This window comes from Perna viridis, chromosome 5 (assembly GCF_037379345.1).
Source record: "Perna viridis isolate PV_CMFRI_1.1 ecotype Kerala chromosome 5, ASM3737934v1, whole genome shotgun sequence".
Classification (NCBI taxonomy): Eukaryota; Metazoa; Mollusca; class Bivalvia; order Mytilida; family Mytilidae; genus Perna; species Perna viridis.
Window position 1 is genome coordinate 39456211 of NC_142449.1, and position 25136 is coordinate 39481346.

Genomic DNA, 25136 nt, shown 5'->3' on the forward strand with positions numbered 1-25136 from the left:
CCTTTTTCGCTTTTAAAAAATTTAACAAACATTCCATTGTGATATTTGTTGATGTATAATGTATCGACAGTCAATTCGTTCAATGTTGCTGATTTGTATCGTATCATTTTGTTTTCTATGCATATATTTGTTTTCTATTTTTCAGGTTGTTATAAATCTTATTGTTAATGTGCAATAAAATTCTAATAACAAGCAGTTGTTTAGAGTTAGAAATAGTAAGGATAATAACTTTAGATATGTTTTTCGTGTGGAGGCCTGAAAATACTAGACTTCTTTGTCAGATGTGCAATTCAATCAGTTCATAACAGTATTTCTCATTCTTTTCAACCTTTTAATTTCCAAGAAAATTTTTGGCAAAAAAGAACCCATCCATTTTCAGCTCACCAGGCCATGAGCCATCTGAGCTCTTGCAATCACTTTGCATCCGTCGATGTCGTTAACAATTTTCAAAATTCATCTCTGAAACTACTGGACCAATAAGAACCAAACTTGGTATGAATGTTCCTTGGGGTATCGTGCATAGAACTAATGTAGGGATTTTGGATCTGTTGAAAAACATAGCCGCTGTTACTAAAAATAGAACATAGGGGTCAGAGAGTAATTTTTTGCATATATCTCCAAAACCATTAGGTTTAACCAAATTCTGACATGGGATAAAAGTGTTCAGCATTATGATATCTATCTATGGTCAAATTTTCATTATAATTTGTTCAGCCATGTTGGAGTTTTTTTGCTATTTTTAATGTTATTTCTTTCAAAAATCTTCTCCTCTGACACTACTTGACCAATTGGAACCACACTTGGTATGAATGTTCCTTAGGGTATCGTGCATAGAAATGATGTGGGGATTTTTGATCCATTGAAAAACATGGCTGCTGTTACAAGAGGTTCCCAAGAGCCTGAATCACTCAAAGGCAATAAATTAAACAAGTTGTCCAAAAATTTTGACTCACGTCTTTGGTAGGACTATCACAAGATCTTTTTAACAATTGAAAGTTTCTTTTAATCTATCATAGTTTTCAAGATATTGACCGAAAACTATTAAAAAAAAAGTCATTTCCCCCTTTCAAGGGCACTAACTCTTACAAGGAGTCTGAAGACCCTTATTAGGCCTTCAAAAGTCTTCAGGGATCAAAGTTGTCAGGTGACTCCTTATAAGAGTTATTGCCCTTGAAAGATGAAACATGAGAGGTTTTTGTTTAGTTTTCAGCAATATCATGAAAACTATAATAGAAAGAAACTTTCTATCACTGAAATGGTCTATATGATAGTCCTACCAAAGTCTTTTTGATTCGAAATTGCTGGATAACTCCTTGTTAAATTTATTGCCCTTGAAAGACAAACTTTAACCAGGTGAGCGATTCAGGCTCCTGGGAGCCTCTTGTTATACCTTCAAGGGATGTCTAATAAGACAGGTCAGTTGTTATAACAAAAGGGATGTTGATTAAGTCCATACATTGTTATACCAAAAGGATTGTCTGATTAGACAGGTCTATTGTTATACCAAAAATAATGTCGATTAGACTGGTCAAAGGGATGTCTGTTTGGATTGGTTGACAAACTACTATTAGAAACTAAAAACAAACAGGCTGGAAGATTAAAGAAGGCACTCCGGGCTCTGTAAACAAAACATGGTTGCAGCACTACACCATTTTATTTGTCAACATCATGTATAACATGGATTATACAAAAGGCATAATGTAAGCTTTGGACTGGTTAAAAAATGATTACTCTCCAAAAAAAAACTTCCAGATTCTTCAACATAATAGCAAGCAGAATGCATCACGTAGTCTTACTACCCTGTACTACATGTACATAATTCTGCTACATATTATATTCAAATGTTTAGAGAGCATTTTAATTTTAAGGTAGAGGGTGGAGAGTTCTAACAAGGTGTATTCAGCAAAATATTCCATAACATAATGTTATATTAAAATCATGATTCAATACATAAATATATCTATGAGACACCTATCTTTTTTGAGCATTTCTAAGGAAATGAAAGTCAAGTTGTATTTCATTATTTAATTACTCCTTCAACTCCAAAAAAAACTCAGTGGTAATTTAATAAAAAATGATTAAAAAAAAAAAACATTTTGATCTTAGTTTCAGAACATGCAAGCATTAAAAAGAAAGAAATTTACTGATATTAGGTTGTCAAACATTTAATTTTGTACATCACATAAACAAAGATTTAAGCAGTATCTCTTCTCCATAAAAAGCCCAGTTTTGAAGACTAGAACATTTAAGTAAAAAGAAATTCACACAACTTAACCCACCATATACACTTAGCTGCCCTCAAACATAAGATATGTGATTCCTGCTTTGTCTGGATTTACCCCATTTCAAATATTACACAATTAGAATCCAGGGTGTATGGACATTTAAATCCCAACATTCTACAATCAGTAATGCTTTTCTCTGACTAGCAAACAGGAATAGAAGACATTCTGTATCTTTATTATAAGTACTGCACCAGTACCATTAAAAACATGACTTTTTAGTTATAATTAATAACATTAAATGATTGGCTTCTTCAAACCAATAAAGATGATTTACTGTGTAACAAACAGATACTAATTTCAAATCGAACACTTGTGTTTTAATGGAAAAGCTAATGTAAACATGAAAAGCTGTTTGTTAGCATATGTACAGCTAACTTACTCTAATGCTTGAACATCTTTGTTCCCTCAAAAATGGTGACAGGATTTAAGAGAAAAGTACATAAATTGAGATAATATCTTGTAATTTGATTGGACAATGGGAGACATGTCCGTAACCAGAAGTACATTCATTCATGTCTTACTTGAACAAATTGCTATTTTTTGCATTGAAATAAATATATTTAGAATGAATGATTTATAATGACATATGTAATAGCATACAGTTTGACCTCCTAAAATCCTTTTATATTCAATAAGATAACAAGTTAGAATCATTCTTTAAGTAACATCAACATAAAGCACCTTTCCACCAGTAGATTTGACACTGGTATTTGGTGGCATAAAAAAAATCAAGCTTTCCATCGAGTAACACTACGGGCCTCTTAATACAAAAGTTTGAATCTTCAATAGGGTACAAGTTTAAACTTCTTTTAAAGATCAACACATTATCACTTGAGAAAACTTTCACATAACTGATTTTCACACCTATTACAAGTTACAAACAAAGCATGAGATTCTTGAACTGAACTTTGCAAAAAACAACAATAACATTGAAATGGCACTTTGCTGCTTTACTTAAACCATTTAACAACTCACAACTAAAGAGATTCATAGATATGACTTCAATAACAGAATGCATTAAATGTAACCCTCTTAATACTTCAATGAACAATGAACTGATAATGTAATTTTAAAAATAAAACAAAATTGATTTTCTAAGTCAGTCCACATGTTGGTCATTCAAGAACACTGTCTTACAATACTGAAATCCTGTTAAATTTATCACATACTAAATGGCAGCAATAAATGCATCAATCAACTAACATAGCTGATTTCTTATGAGAAGTTGCATTTCCTTTGCAAATACAAGAATCTTTAGTTGTAAGTTGTTAAACAGAGTTGATACAGTTTACATATAACAAAAGGCATTTTTTCACAGTTTAAAAAAATATATAACAAATAACATGACACTACGATAAAAACAGTAATAATGTATGATATTCTACAATAAAAACAGTAATAATGTATGTTCTATAATAAGAAACCAATGTCTGTGTTAATCAAGGAAGAATAACTCAGCCACCTGGTGTCTTACAGAATACCAGTGATATCCTATTGTTTTACAACTATAAGTTCTAACTAAAGTTTGATACAGTTAAATTCAGGTAAGTTTTGAAATAAACCAACTTTTTGTTTCACACTGCAGTATAAAGTTGAGGTCAAACCACCAAATTAAATAAGCTTTATTGATTGCTTTGAAAAAGTATAGATGACTTAAAAGTATATTGTGCTTAATATCTGAGATCAATGTGATTACAAGTATACCAATCTCTTACTTTTAGTCCACATCATGATTTACCTCCCCTTATCTGGGTTACCACATGTCTGCAGGTATCTTGCAGATTTGCAGGTACATAATTTTCTGCCTAAAAACTTTCTCAAACCTCCTCCCAGGCTAAATTTTGCTATCACCGTACAATGATTCCACCAGTTTAAAGTTAAGATAGGGTTACCAGGGCCAAGTTTCATAAAGAATATAAAATTGAGAATTTCATCAAATCCTTCCTAAACTCAAAATCACTTGAAGTTAATATTCGAGGAAAATTTCAATGAAACCCAGGTCTAGCCGTTCAAGTAAAGAGAAGGTAAAACCCAAAAATTATTTTGCCATATTTTTTTTCATGTTAAACTGAAAGACAAATCTTGCAAAAACATAGTAACTCTTTATTCTGAAAATAGGTAGTATGTCCAATAAATCTTTGGTGTAGCAGCTGTACTGATGTATAGAGCTGGTGAGGATATGCAATGTCTGAGATCTTAGTTGTTACTTCACAACATACAATTAACAAATACTTCTGTAAAATAACTTATTTTCTTTAAGACAATCAGAATTTCCTGACAATATGATAATTGCTATAAAGCAGCCAATGTTACTGAATTATCAAGTCAGATTTTTACATTTCCTATATTGAGACTGCAATAAAATTCTAATTGTGTTTCCAACTTTGAAAAAATGTGAAACTAACAGAATACAACTGAATATTTCTAGTAAAATTATCTACTTTAAAACAAATAATTATCATCAAAGTTTCAAAAGTAAAAGTGTCATGAAGTACCGGTAATTATTCACCTAAAAAATTTCTTGTATTTCTAGAGAAATATATCCAAGAACAAACAAAATTCTATGACAAGGTTCAAGACTAAAGATTATCAATGCACTGGTTTTAATAAACGACACTTCTATTTAAACACCATAAATGACTATAGCTGCCTTAAATGGGATTAATGCCTTGGACTGAAAATCTATAACAATTGCTTTCCTTGTTATTTTGAAATATTATTATAACTAAAATTTCAAATAAAGTAACTTTAAAGCTACTTAAAAAAACTTTATATTCATTATCTTTTCAAAATGGTTTACTGCAATTTGCCAGTACTCATTTTCATTGTTTGGTAATAATTCCTTAGTTACGGTTTTTATCAAGTACATTTCTATATGTCTTTAATGTTTTCTTTTTTTCGAAATTCATGGTTAAGCTACAAATACCCCTTCCCAAATGAAGTTTAATTTAGAGTACCAAAAAAAAAAAAAAAAAAAAAAAAACCAACAATCCCCTCCCCAAAAGAAAACAAAAATACAAACAAACAAACAAATGACCCAAAATAGGTACTGAACTAATAAGTTTTTTTTCAGGTCCCAACATTAGCAAATGACTGAGAATGTCCATATGAAGATTTTTACACAATGTTTATGTTAAATGCAGATAGAAGGACACACTTGGCTCTTTCTCAATAAGAAATCACATACTTTAATAGACTCAGAACTATTGTAACCTATTAATATGTAAGCAGAGGTTGAATTTGCATGGACTTAAATCCAAAATCAATGGCCAGTCATGACATCATGATAAAAAATTAAATTTGTTGTCAAAGCTTCATTTATAACCATTTTTAAAAATTCAAACAGAAAAAAAAACCACTTAAAAATTCATTGAATTACCTATCAAGTTACTAGGTTACACTGGTATACAATTGATTTTTTTTAATACCTGTTTCTACAACCAAGGCTATAGAATGGCCAAGATCTTACGATTGATATCAGAAAGAGAATATTTCAAAATTGTAGGTACACCAAAAGGTGAATTCAATTATTCCTCTTTCAAAAAATAATTCCATTTATGACTGAACAATAATAAACATTTGAAAATGTTTTTAAATTGATGAATTTCAACACTATTACCTTTCAATAAAGAAGGGAAAAACCAACATAAAAAGGTTGAATTGATGTTTTGATGTAATTAAATTTCTAACTGAATGCTGAACTAATGAACAGCTATATAGGAAAACATGATTTTCAATGATACAAGAAATGTGTGTAAATACTTTCAAAAATCATAAAAAACAACAAAGCAAAATACTAAATCTAAACAGAGAGATGATCATTCAAATTTTAAGTTCTCTCTTCTAAAACTTTATTTTATATCTTTATATCAACTTTCTCTTAGTCACATTGGCGCATAAATTTCTTTTTCATCTTACTGAAAAAGGCATTATGTTTCAAAATCTTGCATTTCTTTTACAAAATGTAAAAAAGAATTTTAAATAATGAACATTAACATTACTACCATCACCATTCACTGAAAGTTAAATTTTATTAATTTTGCCATGAAAACTAATTACCAAAAATAATCTTCTGTAACACTTAGAGAATTAATATATACCTCGAAAAAATTAAAGGCTACATCATTCCAGCATGAATTCTGCAAAATGGTCTATCTTCCTAGTAATTACATTAAATTGTTGTATTTTCTTTAAAATCTGACATGATCACCTCCCTTTAACTTGGAATTACTTAACAACTGATCACTGGTACGTTAAAAAAATCTCATTTAACAAATAAAATACTTGATACAAATGTACAACAATTCCTACTCATAAATATGTAAGGCATTTGGCAATATATACATTATTTACAACCATAAAATCGCTTCATGGGTAGTTCATTTGGTTTCGGAAAAAAAGATTAAGAATATGGGATTCTTTAGTTTTGACTTACAGAAATAGTTGGCCTGGAACCAAAACAACCCAGGTAAATTAAAGCAAACAAATTAAATGATTCCCTGTCTGTTGCTTTTTTCTATCTACAAACCAGTCTACACAGGGGCAAAACAGGAACATCTGAGCAACTAGTTAGGAGGAGGATAATCCATGGTTCTAAACAATGATATCCCTTTTCTTAAGTTTTATCAAATAAAATATTTTGAATAAATATATTACAAGACAGGTCAGTAACAAATCTATAATCCACCTCACAACTAAAAGAAATTTTGTAAATACAAATAATGAGTTAATCAAAATCTAATTTATTTCAGAGAAAAGATTTCACTTGTAGAAAACTACCCATGAAGCCTCTGTGTTAAAGCAACTATGAACTAAAATGCATCTTTTCAACTACACATATATACATATTTACAGTAACCAAATGAAAATTAGGACCTAGCTTCAAAAACTACAGTATGAGAAAAACTTCAATTCTAATAAAGTTGTAGTTTTCTAAGATTTCAACTTAACTGAGCAATGGCCTTCAATATTGCACCAACACTCTTATTTTGATTACATTTAAAAAAAAATATTTAGCTACAGATTGAAACATTCTCCATTCTTTCAAACCCCCAAAAACATTAATAAATAAAACATCAAATGAAAACATCACACAAACACAAATCAAAATACTGAAAATTCAGAAATAAACTTCGTCTATTTCATACCAGAATGTAGTTTTAAATTTTGGGATGTTGAGATATTTGTTCATATTAAAAAATCCAAAATTCAAGTTTTAATGATTAAAATTACAATTTACAAAGAAAGCACCAGATAGTTATACTTGATTTAAGCAACACACTACAATATAAAAGGACACAGTATCACATCAACTTCCTTTATTAAGATCTAAATATTCATGAGACTAGCTGAACATGTCTTCAGAAATCATCATGAGGAGTTTTATAAAATTTTACCAGTTTAACTTTATATAAAGTAACATTGTATTTCCTTGACATAATTTTTGCATGCTATTTGTTTTGCAAACATCAACAAAACCTAACACAATTTTTAACTTGTATAGTTTTGGAATAATAATAGCAGACAACTGTCTTTAAACAATTTATAAATTTATTTTTACTCAAATTATTGTCCAAACATACGGAAAATACTTGATTCAGGTCCCTTTTTGGCCCCAAATTCAAAACATTCCAAGCCTCAACCCCAAAATTCAATCCCAGCCTTTCTTTGGTGGTATGGTACCTTTTTATATAATTTCAAAGTGATCCATTCACCAATAGTCAAAGTATTGTTTGGAAATCAGGAAAATGCATGTTTCTGGCCCCTTATTGGCCTCTAATTTCTAAAATGTTCCAAGTCTTAACCCCAAAAATCAATACCAGTCTGACCATTGTGATATAGAATATTGTGGAACAAAATCAAAGACATTTCTATGGTTTTACTGGAAATACATAGTAAAAACTATGTAATACTTGTTTTCAGTCTGTCTTTGGTCCCCGATTCTATAATGGTTTGGTTCAAAATCCAAAATCATACCAATCTACCTTTTGTGATTTGGAATCTTGTTATAAAATTTTATAAAGATCAGCTAATGTATATTAAAGCTACAGCACAGAAACCAAGTGTCTACAGATGACAGTGCCATACCATTTTATCACTGCAAATTTTTCACATATATATGTATATATGTTAAAAAACCCCACAATGTTGAAAAAATAAGAAATGGGTGAATACAAGCATTTTCAATGACTATAAAAGGGTGAATACAAGCATTTCCAATGACCATAAAACAAATTACATTAGCAGAAAACGCACATGATTCCTCACAATAAGAAAAAAAGCCATAAAAATACTGATCTTATTGTGAATGCTCATCAGAATATGTCACTATCACTTGAGAAGTAAACCCTCAATTATTAATATTCTATATCATTGTGTGTACTAGGAATAAACATTGATACACACATCACGGTAAAAACTGACCTGACTCAGAATCTCACAACTACTGCTGACTAAACAAAAATGTATTACAATATTAAGTAGCTTGTGCTAAAAAAAATCTCTAAAAGGTCATAAAACTACCTAGATTACCACACATCACACAAGCTACAATATTCCACCTCAGATAAGGTCTGTGAATTTGAAGCCAGCAGGTGTTACAGTTTTCTGGAACATCATTTATTTTTAATACTAAGGTGTTTTCCCTGGGGATGAAGCCTGAATAAACAAACATTACCAGAAGTACCTTTTTATTACATTTATATTTTGAAAAAATTAAAGAGCAAGCATGATAATTTTTGTTTCACTCTCCAGGCAGCCTTAAAAGAAATAACAGACAGAAAACTGATAAGAATAATACAAGTACATTGTACTTACTTTTATCAATCAAGAGTGTGGTGGATAATCTAGGAATTTTTTTTCCACTAACAAATGTTTGAAAAAATAATTAACTTTCCCTTTTTTTCATACACAAAAGTTGTCAACCTTAAATTAGTGAGTACAATTTTCCATTATATCACTACATATGAATATATATATATATAAATCTGCTGAGATTGAATGTGAATATACAAAACTCTTCTTGTAAAGCAAATGAAAAGGATAAATTTATGTGACATTTGAATGTTATCTAAATTAAATTGAAGAATAAGAATTATCAGGCCATATTAGTGGCCAGCTATCTTGACAAAAATAAAACTTTCCCATAAGACCATAATCATAAGATGTCCCAAACTGAGACTTGTCTTTTTTTATGTATAAGTAAATCCACATTAATACGGAGATACAACAAAAAGGAATTTATAACAATCAATTTAGCACTATAATAAATATATATCACTCTGTATAAACAGTTGTTCAATCAAAAATAAAATTTCCTTGACACAATTCTAGGCCAAGTTGCATTATCTGTTGCAGCCCTGTTTCATTATGCTCCCTACAACTACTGTGGCTCTGGCTTTAAAGATCCTAGAATTGACCGTAATATTGTCTCCACTGTAACAAAGAAAACATGTTCCTTAAGGAATTGTAGTTTTTATCAAGAACATTCTTAAACACAAAACATAACAAATGATGATGAAAAAATTCACTGCCAAAATGAAACTCCTAATTCAAAACTATGACTTAATCAATATCCCTCAATCCACGCTAAAAAATCTTCTATAATCTAATAGTATTTATCTAGGAAATTGCCCCAAAAAACACTACTGTCCTTCTCTTAATTATAAAAGATTAACAAAGAACCAGAGCTATTATGATAACTCATTATTCGTTTTATACCTTGAGTTTGTGCATTTCCAGAGTTATTTCCCCCTGCCCCAGGTAAAATAAGTATACTGGGTGATCCTGCCTGATTGTTCTGTTGAACTGTTCCTGTATTCTGACCCCCTGCTCCTCCTCCAAGGACAATGATCTGAGGTCCTCCTCGGGAATTATTACCTACAAAAATAAATAATAAGTAATACTGTGCCTGGAAACATATACTTAAGTCACTGAAAATGACTTCATTCAGATTGATTGATTATGATTTAATGTCATATGGCAGATATTTTATGTATTGACCTATCAAACAGACCCTGCTTTGTACTAGTCCCACACACTGAGCCGGATTTATCTTAATCTAAAATCAAACTTAATTATCCGTGCACATCTCAATTGTTTGTATGAACATTCTACAAAATTTTACAGCTGTAACTATAAAAACTGTGGTAGGAGATAGCCAGACAAATCATGTACTCCCTATCCAGGACAGACAGGACTGCTGACTTCATGTCACAAGGCATACACATTCTTTTTTTCTTTCAATTTTTAATAAATACACAATTGAGCCCACTTGTAAATTAATTCTTCTCAAAACTACAAATATTAAGTCAGGAACTAGAACAAAAATAATGTAACCATCACACAGGACCCCACTGGTTAGATTATTGTGTTGGACCAAGGGATACCCAAGTTTAACTAAGTTTCCTACCAATGTCTTTGACTTATAGTTTTTGTTCTTGAGTGTTACAAGCTTCTTGTAGTGATAAATAATGATGGAAAGTTTTATATCTTAATTCCAAAATGTACAAAAGCTTAGAACAAACATGAATAGTTGTCACACAGACTTGGGGTATCAAACTTTTTTCCCCAGTTTTATCGTAATTTTTTTTCTTGTGTGCGACACACCTTCTAGTAGTAGTGAATAACCATGCTAAGTTTTATTACGGAACTAAATAAGGTAGTTATGTTAAATACCTGTATGCAGTGGATACAATTTTGTGATGGACACATAAAATAGCTGATAACTATAGAGCTCATACCAATAGTTAGCGAGGACAACGTATTACCATTATTAGTTTGTTGTGTAGTCTGAACACTCTGAGCCTGTTGTTGGACTTGCTGTGCCATGGCCTGTAACCTTAAACTATCCAGCTGCTGGACCTGTGGTGATGTCTGACTGGTTGTTGGGTCTGGCTGTACATTCCTTGTTTCTATACCCTGGCTTAAAATCTGGTGTAATAATCCCTGGTTACTAACCTGGGATCTCTGTTGGACTGATGGAGACGATACAGCCTGTGCATTCATCACCATTGGAATTTGCAGCGTTGGGTGGGTCTGTACCATGGACAATGATTGTTGTTTTTGACCGGACGGAGAAGTAAATAGTGCACTGTTATGGTCATTCAAACTGTTTTGGACTGGAGCTTCACTGGCCTTCAATGGGTCACTGCCTGATGATTTGACTAACAACTGCTGCAGAAGTCTCATAGCCACATCAGAATAACCTTTTTGTTGATTTGTACTAGCACTAGAAGTGGCCATAACTGGTGTAGCATTGATTTGTTGGAGACATGAGTTTGACACACCAAATCGCTGAACATTTTGAACGTTACCAATCTGTGTGGGTAAAATATTGACAGAGCTTGAAAGAAGCCCATGTAAAATATTTTGTTGTTCATTAACATTGTTATTAACACCGACTGAAAAACCATGATTATGTGAAAACTGTTCACGCTTCGGTAATGATTGAGACATACCTTGTGACTGACTTACATTTGAGTAGTCAACTGTTCCAATACTGTTTGGCACATTTATAGCAACTGAGTTCTGAATAGGAATAGCACTGTACCCCTCAATTTGATTATTGTTCTGAACAGTCATTCCTGTGTTGCTATGTGGATTACTAAAACTAACAGCAATATTTTGTAAGTTTTGCTGAGTCTGAACACTACTAAAGTTCTGCACTGTTTGTTGGTGTAGAGGAGTGGACATACCTGGCTGGAATACTGGATTATTCTGTACATTGTTTTGTCCATTGTCAAAGTTCTGTGGCTGGGAATTACTCCCAACTGTCTGGAAAATTTGTTGATTGGGATTACTGTTTCCAAGTAGGTTAATTTCTGATCCTCCTATTAAGCTATTGAATATAGGTCCACTCACAACATTAGGAGTGTTTGATTGGGCTGTAAAGCTGGATGTATGTGATGGAGGTTGATTGTTAAATAGTGGTGAGTTGATTGGCTGAGATCCATTTCCACCATTCACAACACTAGCAACATTAGGGGAGACTGGATGACTAGCCATAGTCATTTGATTATTTATCTGAGTCAGTGGCATTTGGCTTGAGACTATACTCACAGTAGTAAAGTGGTCGGTCATCGGCTGAGTAAGCATGTCTTGTAATGTTACTGGTTTCTCTGCAATGTAAAATATAGTAACAATAGAGTACAACAACAGAGTCATGTAAAATCTTGGAATTACAAGTACCATTTAACCACCATCAAAGTACTTCCATACATGAGTATCAATTCTTGTGGAGTATTTATCTTTTTCAATTTCAAGTAACAAAGTCTGAAAAAGAACAACGTTGGGAATCAAATTTCAAAGTAAAATAACAACACAAAAATTGTTACCTATGAACAGGAGTACTTTCACTGAGTAATTAAAATATGTCAAGATGCTAGGTAAGCACATTCTTCCAGTGACAAAAGCTGGGTTTATACTTACAGTATAGCTTGTGATAAAACTTTCAATCAAATCTATTTTTTCTACAAAACAATATAAAAATCAGGCAGGAGTTATTACATCAAGTTTTTTGTGGCCCTTTATATTGCTTGAATACATTCAAAACACCAGAAAATACTCTTGTTACTGACAAGAATACTGAAAATAGCACAGTAAAAAGAGAATCCCTAAATCTGTTAATGTAGAAAACAAATGGCGGGAAATTTTGCCTATTTTAACTATTTTAATTTCTTTTGATTAAATCACACTTTACTTCCATGAATTGTACTATGAAAAAGGGATTAAAAAAACCCTCTTATTAATGTTTTTCTGCAGTAACAAAATGTTTAGATGTTTCAATGTTTCTGTTGAACCTGCCTTATTTTTACATTGGTCAAATATCAAAAACAATTTCATAGCACTGTTGTAAGCAGATATTTTACCATTAATTCTTGCTTCATCTTTACCTGTAGCAGTCAAAAGTTTCATCATGTTCTAACATGCAATTTAAGTATAAATCCACATTTAAGCACATAACTTTTCATGCCACTATGCAATAAATGTCATGATTACCATGAAAAGGTGAAAATATATATACTGTATACCAACTTCACAACATAAAATCAGTTATTATTAATTTCAACACTGCTAGAAATATGTTGTAAATGTAACCATTAACTATAGTATACACGTAAAGAAGTTCTACAACAGGTAATAAAATGTGTGACAGGGCACAGCTTTATTAGACAGCAGTAATCGACCCTAAACAGTTGGGAAAATGTGAACACAACATTATGAAGATTTTGTCTTTATCCTTCTTATCCATGTCATCTTTTCTCTTGTCTGACCAGACTATTTATCTTTCTGTTGTCTGACAATTTGTTCTATTATTAACCATAGCATTGGATGATAACCACTGATTCTATTAGTTGTCTGTTGGTTAGGGGTGAACAGGCCTCCAGTCAACACATGGCTTTATTAATGATTTTTCACACATCTACACAAGATATAGTTACCAAAATCATATCAAGACATCATAACAATTGGTCACAAGTAAAGTTATCACATGAAAACAAAGTATCTACAGAAAACCACTACAACAGCACCATACCCGAATAAGTTATATAGCAAGATTTAATGTCATTAAGTCCACAAATTAATCTATGCATCATTAGAATGTTTCTCTGGCAAAGGTCTGTATTTTCACCCCATTGTCTACCACAGTGTATGTAGATCCATAACAAATGTGTTGAACTACCAGAAGACCCATCCTCCCCACCTTGTCTATTTTCATACTAGGTGCCCCCCCCACCCACAATTCCTGGCCATGGACAAAATGAGGCATAGAATAACACAAGGACAATAGATGAAAAAAAGTTACACAATACAAATGAACTTAAAAGTACAAAAATCAAAATTAAATTAACAGCACAAACCCAGACCAATAAACGGTACTTTATCCTGAGTGAAAACAAAGTCCACGCAAGTACTCTGGAAGGGAGAGCAGTTTCTACATCTAACACAAAGCTACTCCCTAGCTGAACTTTGAAGGTAAAGATTGGAGAAAGATGAAAAACATCTATAACTGATGCTGGCCGTTTGTCAGCCAAAAAATGAATTATATCAAAATAACATGTCTTCTTCATTCTATTGTTTTATCGGATTGTACTCAATTTTGTAAAAATGGTATTAGAAAATGTCTACTAGTAATTATCAATTTTATTGTCAGAATAAAAGATCAAGCAATTCATAATTGAAATAATGAAGTTCAAATTGTTGTAGTGATTCATTGAGTACAAAGATATGTTTTGAAAGTTATTAAGGTGTAAAAGATCATGTAAAAACAAGAAAACCAATGTTCTAATGTGTCATCCTCAAACAATTATTGATAAATATTATGTGTAAGGTTGTGAAGATAGTATACAGAATTGATAAAATTCTAAAATTTATTCACTTAAATTAATAAAGCACCTGAAAACAGAAAGGCAAATGATAGGCCTATGACAGAATACAAAAATAACATAAAAATCTGACCATTTTCACAGCAGTTGACCTTTGACACTTGCATTTTCACCAACCAAATGAAGTTTTTAATGTGAAGTTAATTAATTTTCAAGTGAACTGGAGTGAACAAAATTAAACAAGAGGCTCCCAGGAGCCTGAATTGCTCACCTTGTTGAATTTTGCCTTACAAATGCAATAAATTTAACAAGCAGTTGTCCAACAATTTTGACTCAAGATGAATTTGGTAGGACTTGTAAGGATCATTTTAACAATTAAAAGTTTCCTTAATTCTATCATAGTTTTCAAGATATTGACAGAAAACTGTAAGAAAAAGTCATTTTTTCCCTTTCATGGGCAATAACTCTAACAAGGAGTCATCTGACAACTTTTATCCATGTAGTCCTAATAATAAGGATCATTTCAGCTATTGAAAGAATTTGGTTAAATGGTTTTGGAGATATATGCGAAAAACTATTGTCTGACCCCTATGTTCTATTTTTAGTAATGGTGGCCATGTTTTTTGACGGATTAAAAATCCCCACATCAGTTTTATGCAGGATACATTCATATTTTGGTTCAAATTAATGAAATAATGTCGGAGTAGAGGATTTTTGAAAGACATAACATTAAAAATAGCAAAAATCGTTGAAAAGGTGCAATATCTTCAACATGACTAAACAGTTTAAAACCAAAATTTGACCAGAGATAGATCTCATCATGCTGAACACTTATCCCCTGTCAGAATAGCTAAACCTAACTGTTTTGGAGATATATGTGAAAAACTATTGTCTGACCCCTATGTTCTATTTTTAGTAATTGAGGTCATGTTTTTATACGAATCAAAAATCCCAACACCAATTCTATGCAAGATACCCCAAGGAACATTCATATCAAGTTTGGTTTCAATTGGTCAAGTAATGTCAGAGGAGAAGATTTTTGAAAGAAATAGCATTAAAAATAGCAAAAATTGTTGAAAAAGGGCTATAACTCCAACATGGCTTAAGGGATTAAAACCAAAATTTGACCAGAGATAGATCTCATCATGCTGAACACTTTTACCCTGTCAGAATTTAGCTAAACCTAACAGTTTTGGAGATGTATGTGAAAAACTACTGTCTGACTCCTATGTTCTATTTTTAGTAACAGAGGCCATGTTTCTTCAACGAATCAAAAATCCCCACATCAGTTCTATTTAGAATACCCCAAGGAAAATTCATACCAAGTTTGGTTCCAATTGGTCCAGTAGTGTCAGAGGAGAAGATTTTTTGAAAAAATAACATTAAAATAGTAAAAATCATTGAAAAAGAGCAATAACTCAATTACTGCTTAACAGAATAATGCCAAAATTTGACCAGAGATAGATCTCATCATGCTGAACTCTTTTATCCTCTGTCAGAATTTAGCTAAACCTAACGATTTTGGAAATATATGTGAAAAAAACTATTGTCTGACCCCTATGTTCTATTTTTAGTAATGGTGGCCATGTTTTTTGACGGATCAAAAATCCCCACATCAGTTCTATGCAGGACACGCCAAGGAATATTCATACCAAGTTTGGTTCTAATTATAAAAAAAAAACAAAAAACTCGGCGTCACATAAATAACATACTGTTAAAATTTGAATAAAAATATTTCTACGACTTTATTGACACCTACCGTCGGCTAAACGAATGAGCAAGTCATTTAAGACAATTTAAACGATGGTAGGTGTCAATAAAGTCGTAGAAAATATTTTTATTCAAATTTTAACAGTATGTTATTTATGTGACGCCGAGTATAGTCAAGTTGTTTCAGAGGAGAAGAGTTTTATATAATTGTTAACGACGACAACAACAACAGACACCAAGAGATGGCAATAGTGCACATGGCCTTTGGCCAGGTGAGCTAAAAAGGAGAATTTTGTTTCTGAAAATTTGACAAAGTCTTGATTAATTTGTAGGATGTAAATGTGCAATATATACATATATTAAATTGTGTGTATTTCACAGGTAAAAATTATTACTTGGACATGTCAGGACGTTCATATTTTCTTTTGGAAGATAAAACATAACACAGAAGTTTGGGGAACATCACTGCAAAAGTGGCATAAATCTGATCAAATTCTGTGTGCTGAACATATTTGCTGTATAGAACAAGACAAGTTAAAATTCAATTGAAGTAAAAAATCAATCAAAATCAGTTGTGCTGAATGAAAAATGAAATAATACTCTCATGACTACCATTTTCTTTATTATGAAATTCTATAATTTCAGAAAATTTTGGAATATTCTTTTTTTTTTTTTTTTTAAAGAAATTATTGGAATATTGTTTTTATTATATATTCAATAATTCAACCTTCTATGTATGAATATCTTTCTGATACATGAATATTTGACATCATTTATCATTTTCCCCTCACTGAAGCAAAAAATAAAACCAAATGTAAACTCAAATAACAAAATGTCAATATTAAATGCTGCACACAAAAGTTTCTCAATTTACAGATAATGTACCAATATTTTCGTTCCCATTTTCCTGATGCTTTTAAAATTCTTTAGCAGGTATCACTGTACAGAAGTGTTGTTGTAATCAATCAATTAATCAGTTCATCTAATCCATGAGGGCTTTTGATACAAGTAACTGATTTTGAAAATTGATAATTGAAATAATCAATTGTAAGACATTTCAAATATCCATGTCAAAACATTTTTTTTATCATCAAAATTAATGTCTTTTGTGAAAACATATCTCAATACTAAAATGATCTTGCTTTTCATATTTCTAAGAAATTAAATTAGTAATACATGTACTGACAAGTAAAAGACAGATTTTTTAATATACATACTCCCATTTCTTGTCATAAAAAAGAATTCTTGTGTCTAAAACTTTTGCAAAATCCTTTTTTATTGTATAACTTCACACTGAACATGTGAAGCTCTGATTATAACCAGTTATGGTCTTTAGATTAATCAATGTTCTTGTTTTAGAAAAAAAATAAACAATAGTTAGTTCACTTGGTTACCAATTAGCTGATTTCAGCAACATATCTGATTTGTTAATTTGGGAATTTAAATCTTTGGCACCAACAAATATTCACAAAACAGTTCAACTAGTAATATGCATATACAGCAGGTGTAATGCACAAAAAGTGAAAAATATTGAGAACTCATTAATTCATATATCTATAAAATTTCTTCTATTCTCAACTGAGAAAATGGTAATCATGAAAACAAATTAAAAAATGAAAATGATGCGCGGTAAGGAAAAAAATTACCATCCAAAGATTTCAAAATGGAGTTAAGATCCTGTGTATCAATAGTTAAAGGCTCTCGGTTTCTCTCAGGGATTGAAAATTGACCATTTTCAAGTTCAGCAGGTTCTAAGTTAGATTCTTTTGTAAATGTCTGCTCCTCTGCAATCACAGCCTCAGCTAGAAATAGATTTTGACTTTAGTTTTATGTAATAACCAGAGGAAGCAGAATGACCTGAAATTTTAAAGAGGTTCAAACATCATGTTACTAATTTTTCTTTTGCCTATCTCAAAATGTCTGAAAAAAAAATTGTATTCAAACATTCAACATTTTTTTCCCTTAATCTTCATAAAGCACATCAGGGTATGCCTCAGTTCAAAGTCTGAAATTAAATGTTAGTAGCACTACATAGTGTATTTGCTGTTAGTAAATTTTACTACACTTGATTTTTGAACACTATTTTAAGCCAAATAATCCAAGAAGACTTGTTTCATACTTTTTACCAATTAAATGGAATCTTTTTACCTCTTAACTCTGATTCTTACAAGCTTATTACAAAAAATATTTCCTCTTGTAAAAAGGTGTTAGTCACTACTGTGAGCTTTCTCCTGTAAAAAGGTATACATGTTAGTCACTACTGTCAGCTTTCTCCTGTAAAAAGGTATACATATTAGTCACCACTGTCAGCTTTCTCCTGTAACAAAAGGCTCCCAGGAGCCCGATCGCTCACCTTGTTCAAATTTACCTTTCCAGGGCAATAAATTAAACAAGAAGTTGTTCAACAATTTTGACTCAAGGCTAAAAATCACTAATTCCACTTCCCATAGGCTTCTATGCTAATTTCACAATATTCAATGGCTTCTCTGGACTTTATCTTAACTTTAACCTGCAGAGGACTATATATCAGCATGATTCTACATATGTCAGCTCACAATCCTCAGAATGGCATGTGGGGTTAGCAGACTTGCAGTGCAGTACTGGTCACCGGAAGTGAAGGGTCTATAAATAGCATGGGAAATCCTAGTGTTTTCACAAGATAGGGGTATATTTAAAAATCATTATGGAGATTAGGCTTCACATCACAAGAAGCAAAATGCACCTATAAAATGTACAGAAATGTTTTTCCTTTCAGAAACTGTTTGATTTCTTTAAATAAGATGAGAACTTTTTTCACAGCACTATGAGGAACAGGGGTAATTTCTGCGTAGGACTATTTTTGCGTACGTTCCAAATGCTCATTGGTTGAATTGGTGGTCTGTAACCTCAAGAGAACTTTGATAGGACTTATCATAAGGATCATTTCAGTAAATAAAAGCCTAAATCTATCATAGTTTTCAAGACATTGGCTGAAAACTGTTAAAAAAAACCCTGTCATTTTCCCATGTCAAGGGCAATAACTCTTATAAGAAGGCATCTGACAAATTTTATGCCTGAAGACTTTTGTAGTCCTAAAAATAAGGATCATTTCAGCTACGGAAAGAATTTGGCTAAACCTAACAGTTTTGGAGATATATACGAAAAACTACTGTCTGACTCCTATGTTCTATTTTTAGTAACAGTGGCCATGTTTTTCTATGGATCAAAGAACCCCATTTCAAATCTATGCAAGATACCCCAAAAAACACATATACCGAGTTTTGTTTCAATTGGTAAAATAGTGTCAGAGAAAAAGATTTTTGAAAGAAATAACATAAAAAATAGCAAAAAACATTGAAAAAGGGCAATAACTCCAACATGGCTTAATAGACTAAAATGAAAATTTGACTGCAGATCGATCTCATCATGCTGAACACTTTTACCCCAGTCAGAATTTGGCTAAACCTAACCGTTTTGGAGATATATGTGAAAAACTACTGTCTGACCCCTATGTTCTATTTTTAGTAATGGCAGCCATGTTTTTCGACGGCTCAAAAATCCCCACAACAGTTCTATGCAGGATACCCCAAGGAATATTCATATCAAGTTTGGTTCCAATTGGTCAAGTAGTGTCAGAGGAGAAGATTTTTGAAAAAAAAAAATAACATAAAAAATTGCAAAAAAAGTTGAAAAAGGGCAATAACTCCAACAAGGCTTAATAGATTAAAATGAAAATGAAAATGAAAATGACCGCAGATAGATCTCATCATGCTGAACACTTTTATTACTGTCAGAATTTAGCTAAACCTAACTGTTTTGGAGATATGTAGTTTCAGAGGAGAAGAGTTTTGAAAAATTGTTAATGATGACGATGGACACCAAGTTATGGCAATAGCTCACATGGCTTAAGGCCAGGTGAGCTGAAAAGGTATACATGTTATTCACTACTGTCAGCTTTCATTTTCTTCATGCAAACAATCAAGATTCATTAAAAAAAAATACTGTAAAGAAAGAATGTCCAAAAATCTGTACAGTACTTTTTTTTTTTTAAATTAAAACAGAAATAAACATACATAGTAATACTGATTTGAAGGAAAAAAAATAAGGTTATCCAGAGCAGTTCTTACATGACAACTATGAACGGCCAAATCTGCCGTCTGAATTTTACCTGCTATATGCTCTTATGTGCTGATAAGATTATAATAGACTAACAACGTTATTAGAAATCGAGGCCACTTTTCATACTATTTATGTTGGTCATTTGAGTTTAATAAGCTTAATTTACATGCATTAAACTGAAAATTAATGTGAAACCTAATTACCAATTATGATAATATGCAACTAGTAATTACTACAGGTCTTGGTTTATTCTATATGTCACAAAAAAATACAACAGCATTTAGCATCATTACATATCAGAACTGTATATATATATACACATTAACACTGATAATTCTAAATTTACGGAACATTCATACATCATATCATAGTACTTAAATGAACACCTAACACATGATGCTGTCATTTGATGAGACACATCATGATGATACATTTCCCTTCAAAGTAAAATTTCATAAAAAAATTAAAATTAAACACTCTAATGTTAAGATATAACTAAACAGTGATAAGAAAGTATCCAAATTATTTTATGTTTGTTTCCATGTAGCTACCAAACAGAACAAAATTGTGACCTACTTTGCTTGACTTCAGCAGTGCTGGCCTGGTCCACTTGCATGCTGGTGATCCCTGACACAGCTCCTTCAGGTAACATAAATTTTCCATCACTGTCAGCCAGACTTTCCTGTAGCTGTTGATTCAACCTCAGGGCCTCTGTTAAAATCAATCAATATACAGAAAACAGACATAAATGATATCAAATACATCACAAGCTGATTCAGAATTCTATAGGTAAATAAGACTTCTCTATATGAATAAGACTTCTCTGTATGAATCAGATTTCTAAATGTGAATCAGACATCTCAATGTGAATCGAACATCTCAATGCGAATCAAGACTTTTCTATGCATGATATGACTGGATTATAGTGTTGTTTTCACATGTTCATGTACAAGTAAGACATCAACTATTGAATTAATCACATAGTTAAGGATTTGAATTAATTATAGATGTAAAAGTAGGATGTGTATACAAACGCAATGTTACAATTTCTGTTCCAGTAAACAGAAACTAACCAGGAATTTACTTTAGTATGACCACCATTAGTTTACTACCACAATGCATTATTTTGCTAATGAACACAATATAAAGTGATGCAACTTAACCAAGAAGCACACCATAGAAATAATAAAATACACACATTCATTACCTATAGAAACTTGCATTAAATGAAGAGATTATATTGCTTATGAAATATTACCTGGTGCAATAGTGATATTTAAGGGCCCTGATTTCTTCATGGGTGGTGCTTGTTGCATTTGTTGTACAGGTTGTGATGCTGGTTGTTCATCTGTCTCCATAGGTGTATCCAGCTTGATTGGTGGTATAGGATTAATTTCATTTCCACTAGGAACTTGAAACACTGCAAGTATTCGAATATCAAGGTTAGAAATGTGAAGTTACTTTTGCTTTTTTTTCTGTATTCACATACAAGACACTTTGTTCACAACTAAGGTTCTCACTTAAAAACATATATTTACATCAAAATCAATATAATGAAGAACAGAAGAAACTTCCTGGGTATCTGAAATTGTATATTAATGAAAATCACTTATTTTTTTCTTGTATACCTTAAAAAAAATTAAAGAGCATCAGATGCACGTAACAAAGGAAACAAAACAAAATACAATTTGTCATAGAAAACAGATGTAAATATCATTTGGTAGTTCATGTTTAACTGATACATAATAAATAAAGGGAAGTAATGAAAAAATAAAGGGAAGTAATGAAAAAATAAAGAATCCTATTTGAAACAATGATGCCTTCTACATGAATACAGGGATAACATCAACTTATATTAGTAAGATTTCTTTTTTATCACATCAGCTCGAGGTATTGTTTATTCAGTAAAACTCTTTGTAATATCATGGCAAGCTCTACTGTAGAGATGGTACATGAACATGAAAATATCAACAGACTGTGCTACACACACACAAAAAAATTAAACAACTGCAACCAATAATAAAGTTTTTGAGCTAAGCACTTTGTTGAAATGTAGCATGTATATTGGCAGTGGTTGCAGCTATATTGAGAATTAACTCAACAAAAGCCACTCTCTATACAATAACAAAATCCTCGCCTGATTCTTACAAATAGTTATACAAAATATGTAAGGCATGTTTTCCATAATTATATTTTTCCATTACAATGATACAAGAAATATTTCTTACTTCAATCCAATTTCAGTTTACTTGTCTGCCCATCAAGCTGACATGACTCAATCAAACTCCAGACAAATACATTGCAAAATATGACCATGATACATGTGGTCATACTAAACAGGTGTATTCTAATGAGAACTAAACTTGTCACTTTCAAGAATGAGCCAAGACCTCACATGAAATTTGTCTTCTTTGTTTGAATCTCCACAAAAAATTACAAATTGAGTTTGTTGGCTCAGGCTTGAAGATGTATGTGAAATTTATGAATTACCTAATCCTACAAGATGTGTACAATTAAATTCAGCTTTCCTTTTTGCAACTTTTTTTGCAAAAAACTTGAATACTTTAAAGTATTGGTTATTATTTCTATTTTTTTGGGGGGTAAAAAAAAATATCAGCGTTTTTAATTAAAAACATTTACTGTAAGGATTAACTGCACTTGCAATTGTAAGGTAACTTGTAAATTTCACTCATAAGGGACACCCTGACTTGACATCAAATTTAAGAATTTAAGCGATCTGAATACATCCCTTATTTTACCTGTCATTTTCATTTACATGGTTTATTTACATACATGTTCTAGTTAAGTTAATGTGTACACAGGCAAATGTGCCACATATAATAATCATACGGTAATTGATTCATATGGTAATCATATGATTCTCATATGTTTATTTTGGCTTGAAAACACATGACTATCATATGTTTGCAAAAACATGATTATCATGTGATAATCATATGGTGCTTGATTTATATGATAATCATATGATGCAAACCATATGATTCTCATGTGTGGCACATTTGCCTGTGTAGTGTAGCACGATCAAAATTATTACTAAGGCATAAAACACACAAGCACACCGAACGTCTTTGACACAGAAAAGAAAAAGGTTGAAGTTCTATTTGTACACATTGAAGAGACAAGTTCCAATTTTATTTTATTTTTTTTTTATTATATTTCTAAACGATTCAAACAGGAACATCAGATTTCAGTTTTCAAAAACCATAATTGAAAGATATTTTGTGGACAACTTTTGCCAATTTGAATAGGAAATTAAAACTATAAAGCATTCAGAACATTTGAGACTAGTTATTGGCTGCCATGCAGGATTTAACTAAAATGTGATTAGATAAAAAAGCCAATACCTGTTCATAACTACAGGTAGTTATCTATACTATAATATTTCAATAAAAAAATAAGTAACAAGAAGTTTTCATCAGAGTAAATTACAAAACCCTTGATTTAACTGGCTTCAGTAGCAACAAGCTTGAACCTGACATTAATAAACAAACAGTACCAAGTTTTATAACAAAGAAAGCTGTTTATTAGGCACCATGAAATGAATCATCACTTACTTATAAGTAAAAGACTACAAAAACCAGTCAGCTAGATGGCAATATTCAAAATCCTCCTTATTTCAAATTGAGATAAAGGTGAAATATTCAAAACAGTAACATATTTTACTCCTTGATATTCGTGAAACTGAAAATATAATTTACAAATTCAACTGAACTAAACTATTTTTAAAGACATCTAAGAAATAAAAGAACTTTTAACAATAACCCTGTTATTTTCAGATTATCAAGAAATTACTTAAAAAATTCAAAAACAATTAAATATCAAAAGAATTTGTAGGTAGTTTACTTTTGGTAGCATCCATGGGACAATATAAGGAAATAGAAAAAAAAACTACGATATAGAGTGAGCAATCTAACTGACTGCAAACAAAGAGATAAAATAGCATGCAGGAATTAAAATTATTTATCTTAGATTAGGATTACATTAACTATATTTACTAATTTTTTAGAGAAAAAAATACCTATCTCCAAATACATAACTGTTCACTTTAAACTTATGTTTTTATATGTTATGCAAAAATAAATCAACATTACCAAATATACCAATAAAATGGCTGCCTTGATTTGTGCATGATAGACAAAACCCACCCTTTAAGAAATAGAAACCATCTGAAGATGGCTGCAGTCAACCTTTAGCCTTTGACCTTTGACACAAGGTCACTGGGTTACAATCAGCATTCACTCTGGGTATGTCTGAGGGAAGATCATAGCACAGGTTAGCACAATCCCTCCCCACAGTTCATTTAAATGTTTTTCAGTAAGGTTATGAAAGGTCATTTCATGGTTTTTCTGCATTGTCTGCACAGCAGCTGTTTGATGTTTATGTTACCAGTGAATGATGTTAGAAAACTATATAAATATGATTCACCAAACAATTATATCAATATGTCAATTATGATTTTGGGATCTAACATCAATTCCTGATAATTATCCCTTCCCAAACTTTCTTATACTACTATTACCCACTTGAAACCTCAAACATACTGCATTAATTTCAATGTTTTAACTTTGATGATTCTAGGAAGAAAAGGAAAAAAAAAAAAAAAAACATTCAGCCATAATTCGCATTATTCATGAGCCAAAAATATATCAAAAATAATGTATAAAACCATGACTGACCCATTCATTGACATAAATGA

The 25136-nt window shown here is 31.4% G+C and overlaps 2 protein-coding genes across 5 annotated transcripts in view; one reads left to right on the forward strand and one right to left on the reverse strand.

The window, feature by feature from the left end:
• Window positions 1-1635: 1635 nt before the first annotated feature.
• The window catches only part of LOC148617447 (uncharacterized), a 66776-nt gene continuing 43275 nt past the window's right edge, over window positions 1636-25136 (reverse strand). For 3 of the 4 annotated variants that reach the window (XM_088585138.1, XM_088585137.1, XM_088585139.1), the window contains exons 8-13: window positions 21678-21839; window positions 20996-21130; window positions 17968-18123; window positions 11054-12403; window positions 10005-10163; window positions 1636-9719 (exon numbers count right to left, since the gene is read on the reverse strand). In XM_088585138.1, the coding sequence (XP_088441264.1) occupies window positions 9667-9719; window positions 10005-10163; window positions 11054-12403; window positions 17968-18123; window positions 20996-21130; window positions 21678-21839 (2015 nt within the window). In that variant the 3' untranslated portion in view covers window positions 1636-9666. The remainder of the gene's footprint in view (window positions 9720-10004; window positions 10164-11053; window positions 12404-17967; window positions 18124-20995; window positions 21131-21677; window positions 21840-25136) is intronic. The other variant, XM_088585140.1, reaches the window with a different exon arrangement.
• Window positions 16397-25136, forward strand: part of LOC148617448 (L-fucose kinase-like) — a 134051-nt gene continuing 125311 nt past the window's right edge. The window contains exon 1 of the mRNA XM_088585142.1: window positions 16397-16417. The gene's annotated coding sequence lies outside the window, so the exon portion shown is untranslated. The remainder of the gene's footprint in view (window positions 16418-25136) is intronic.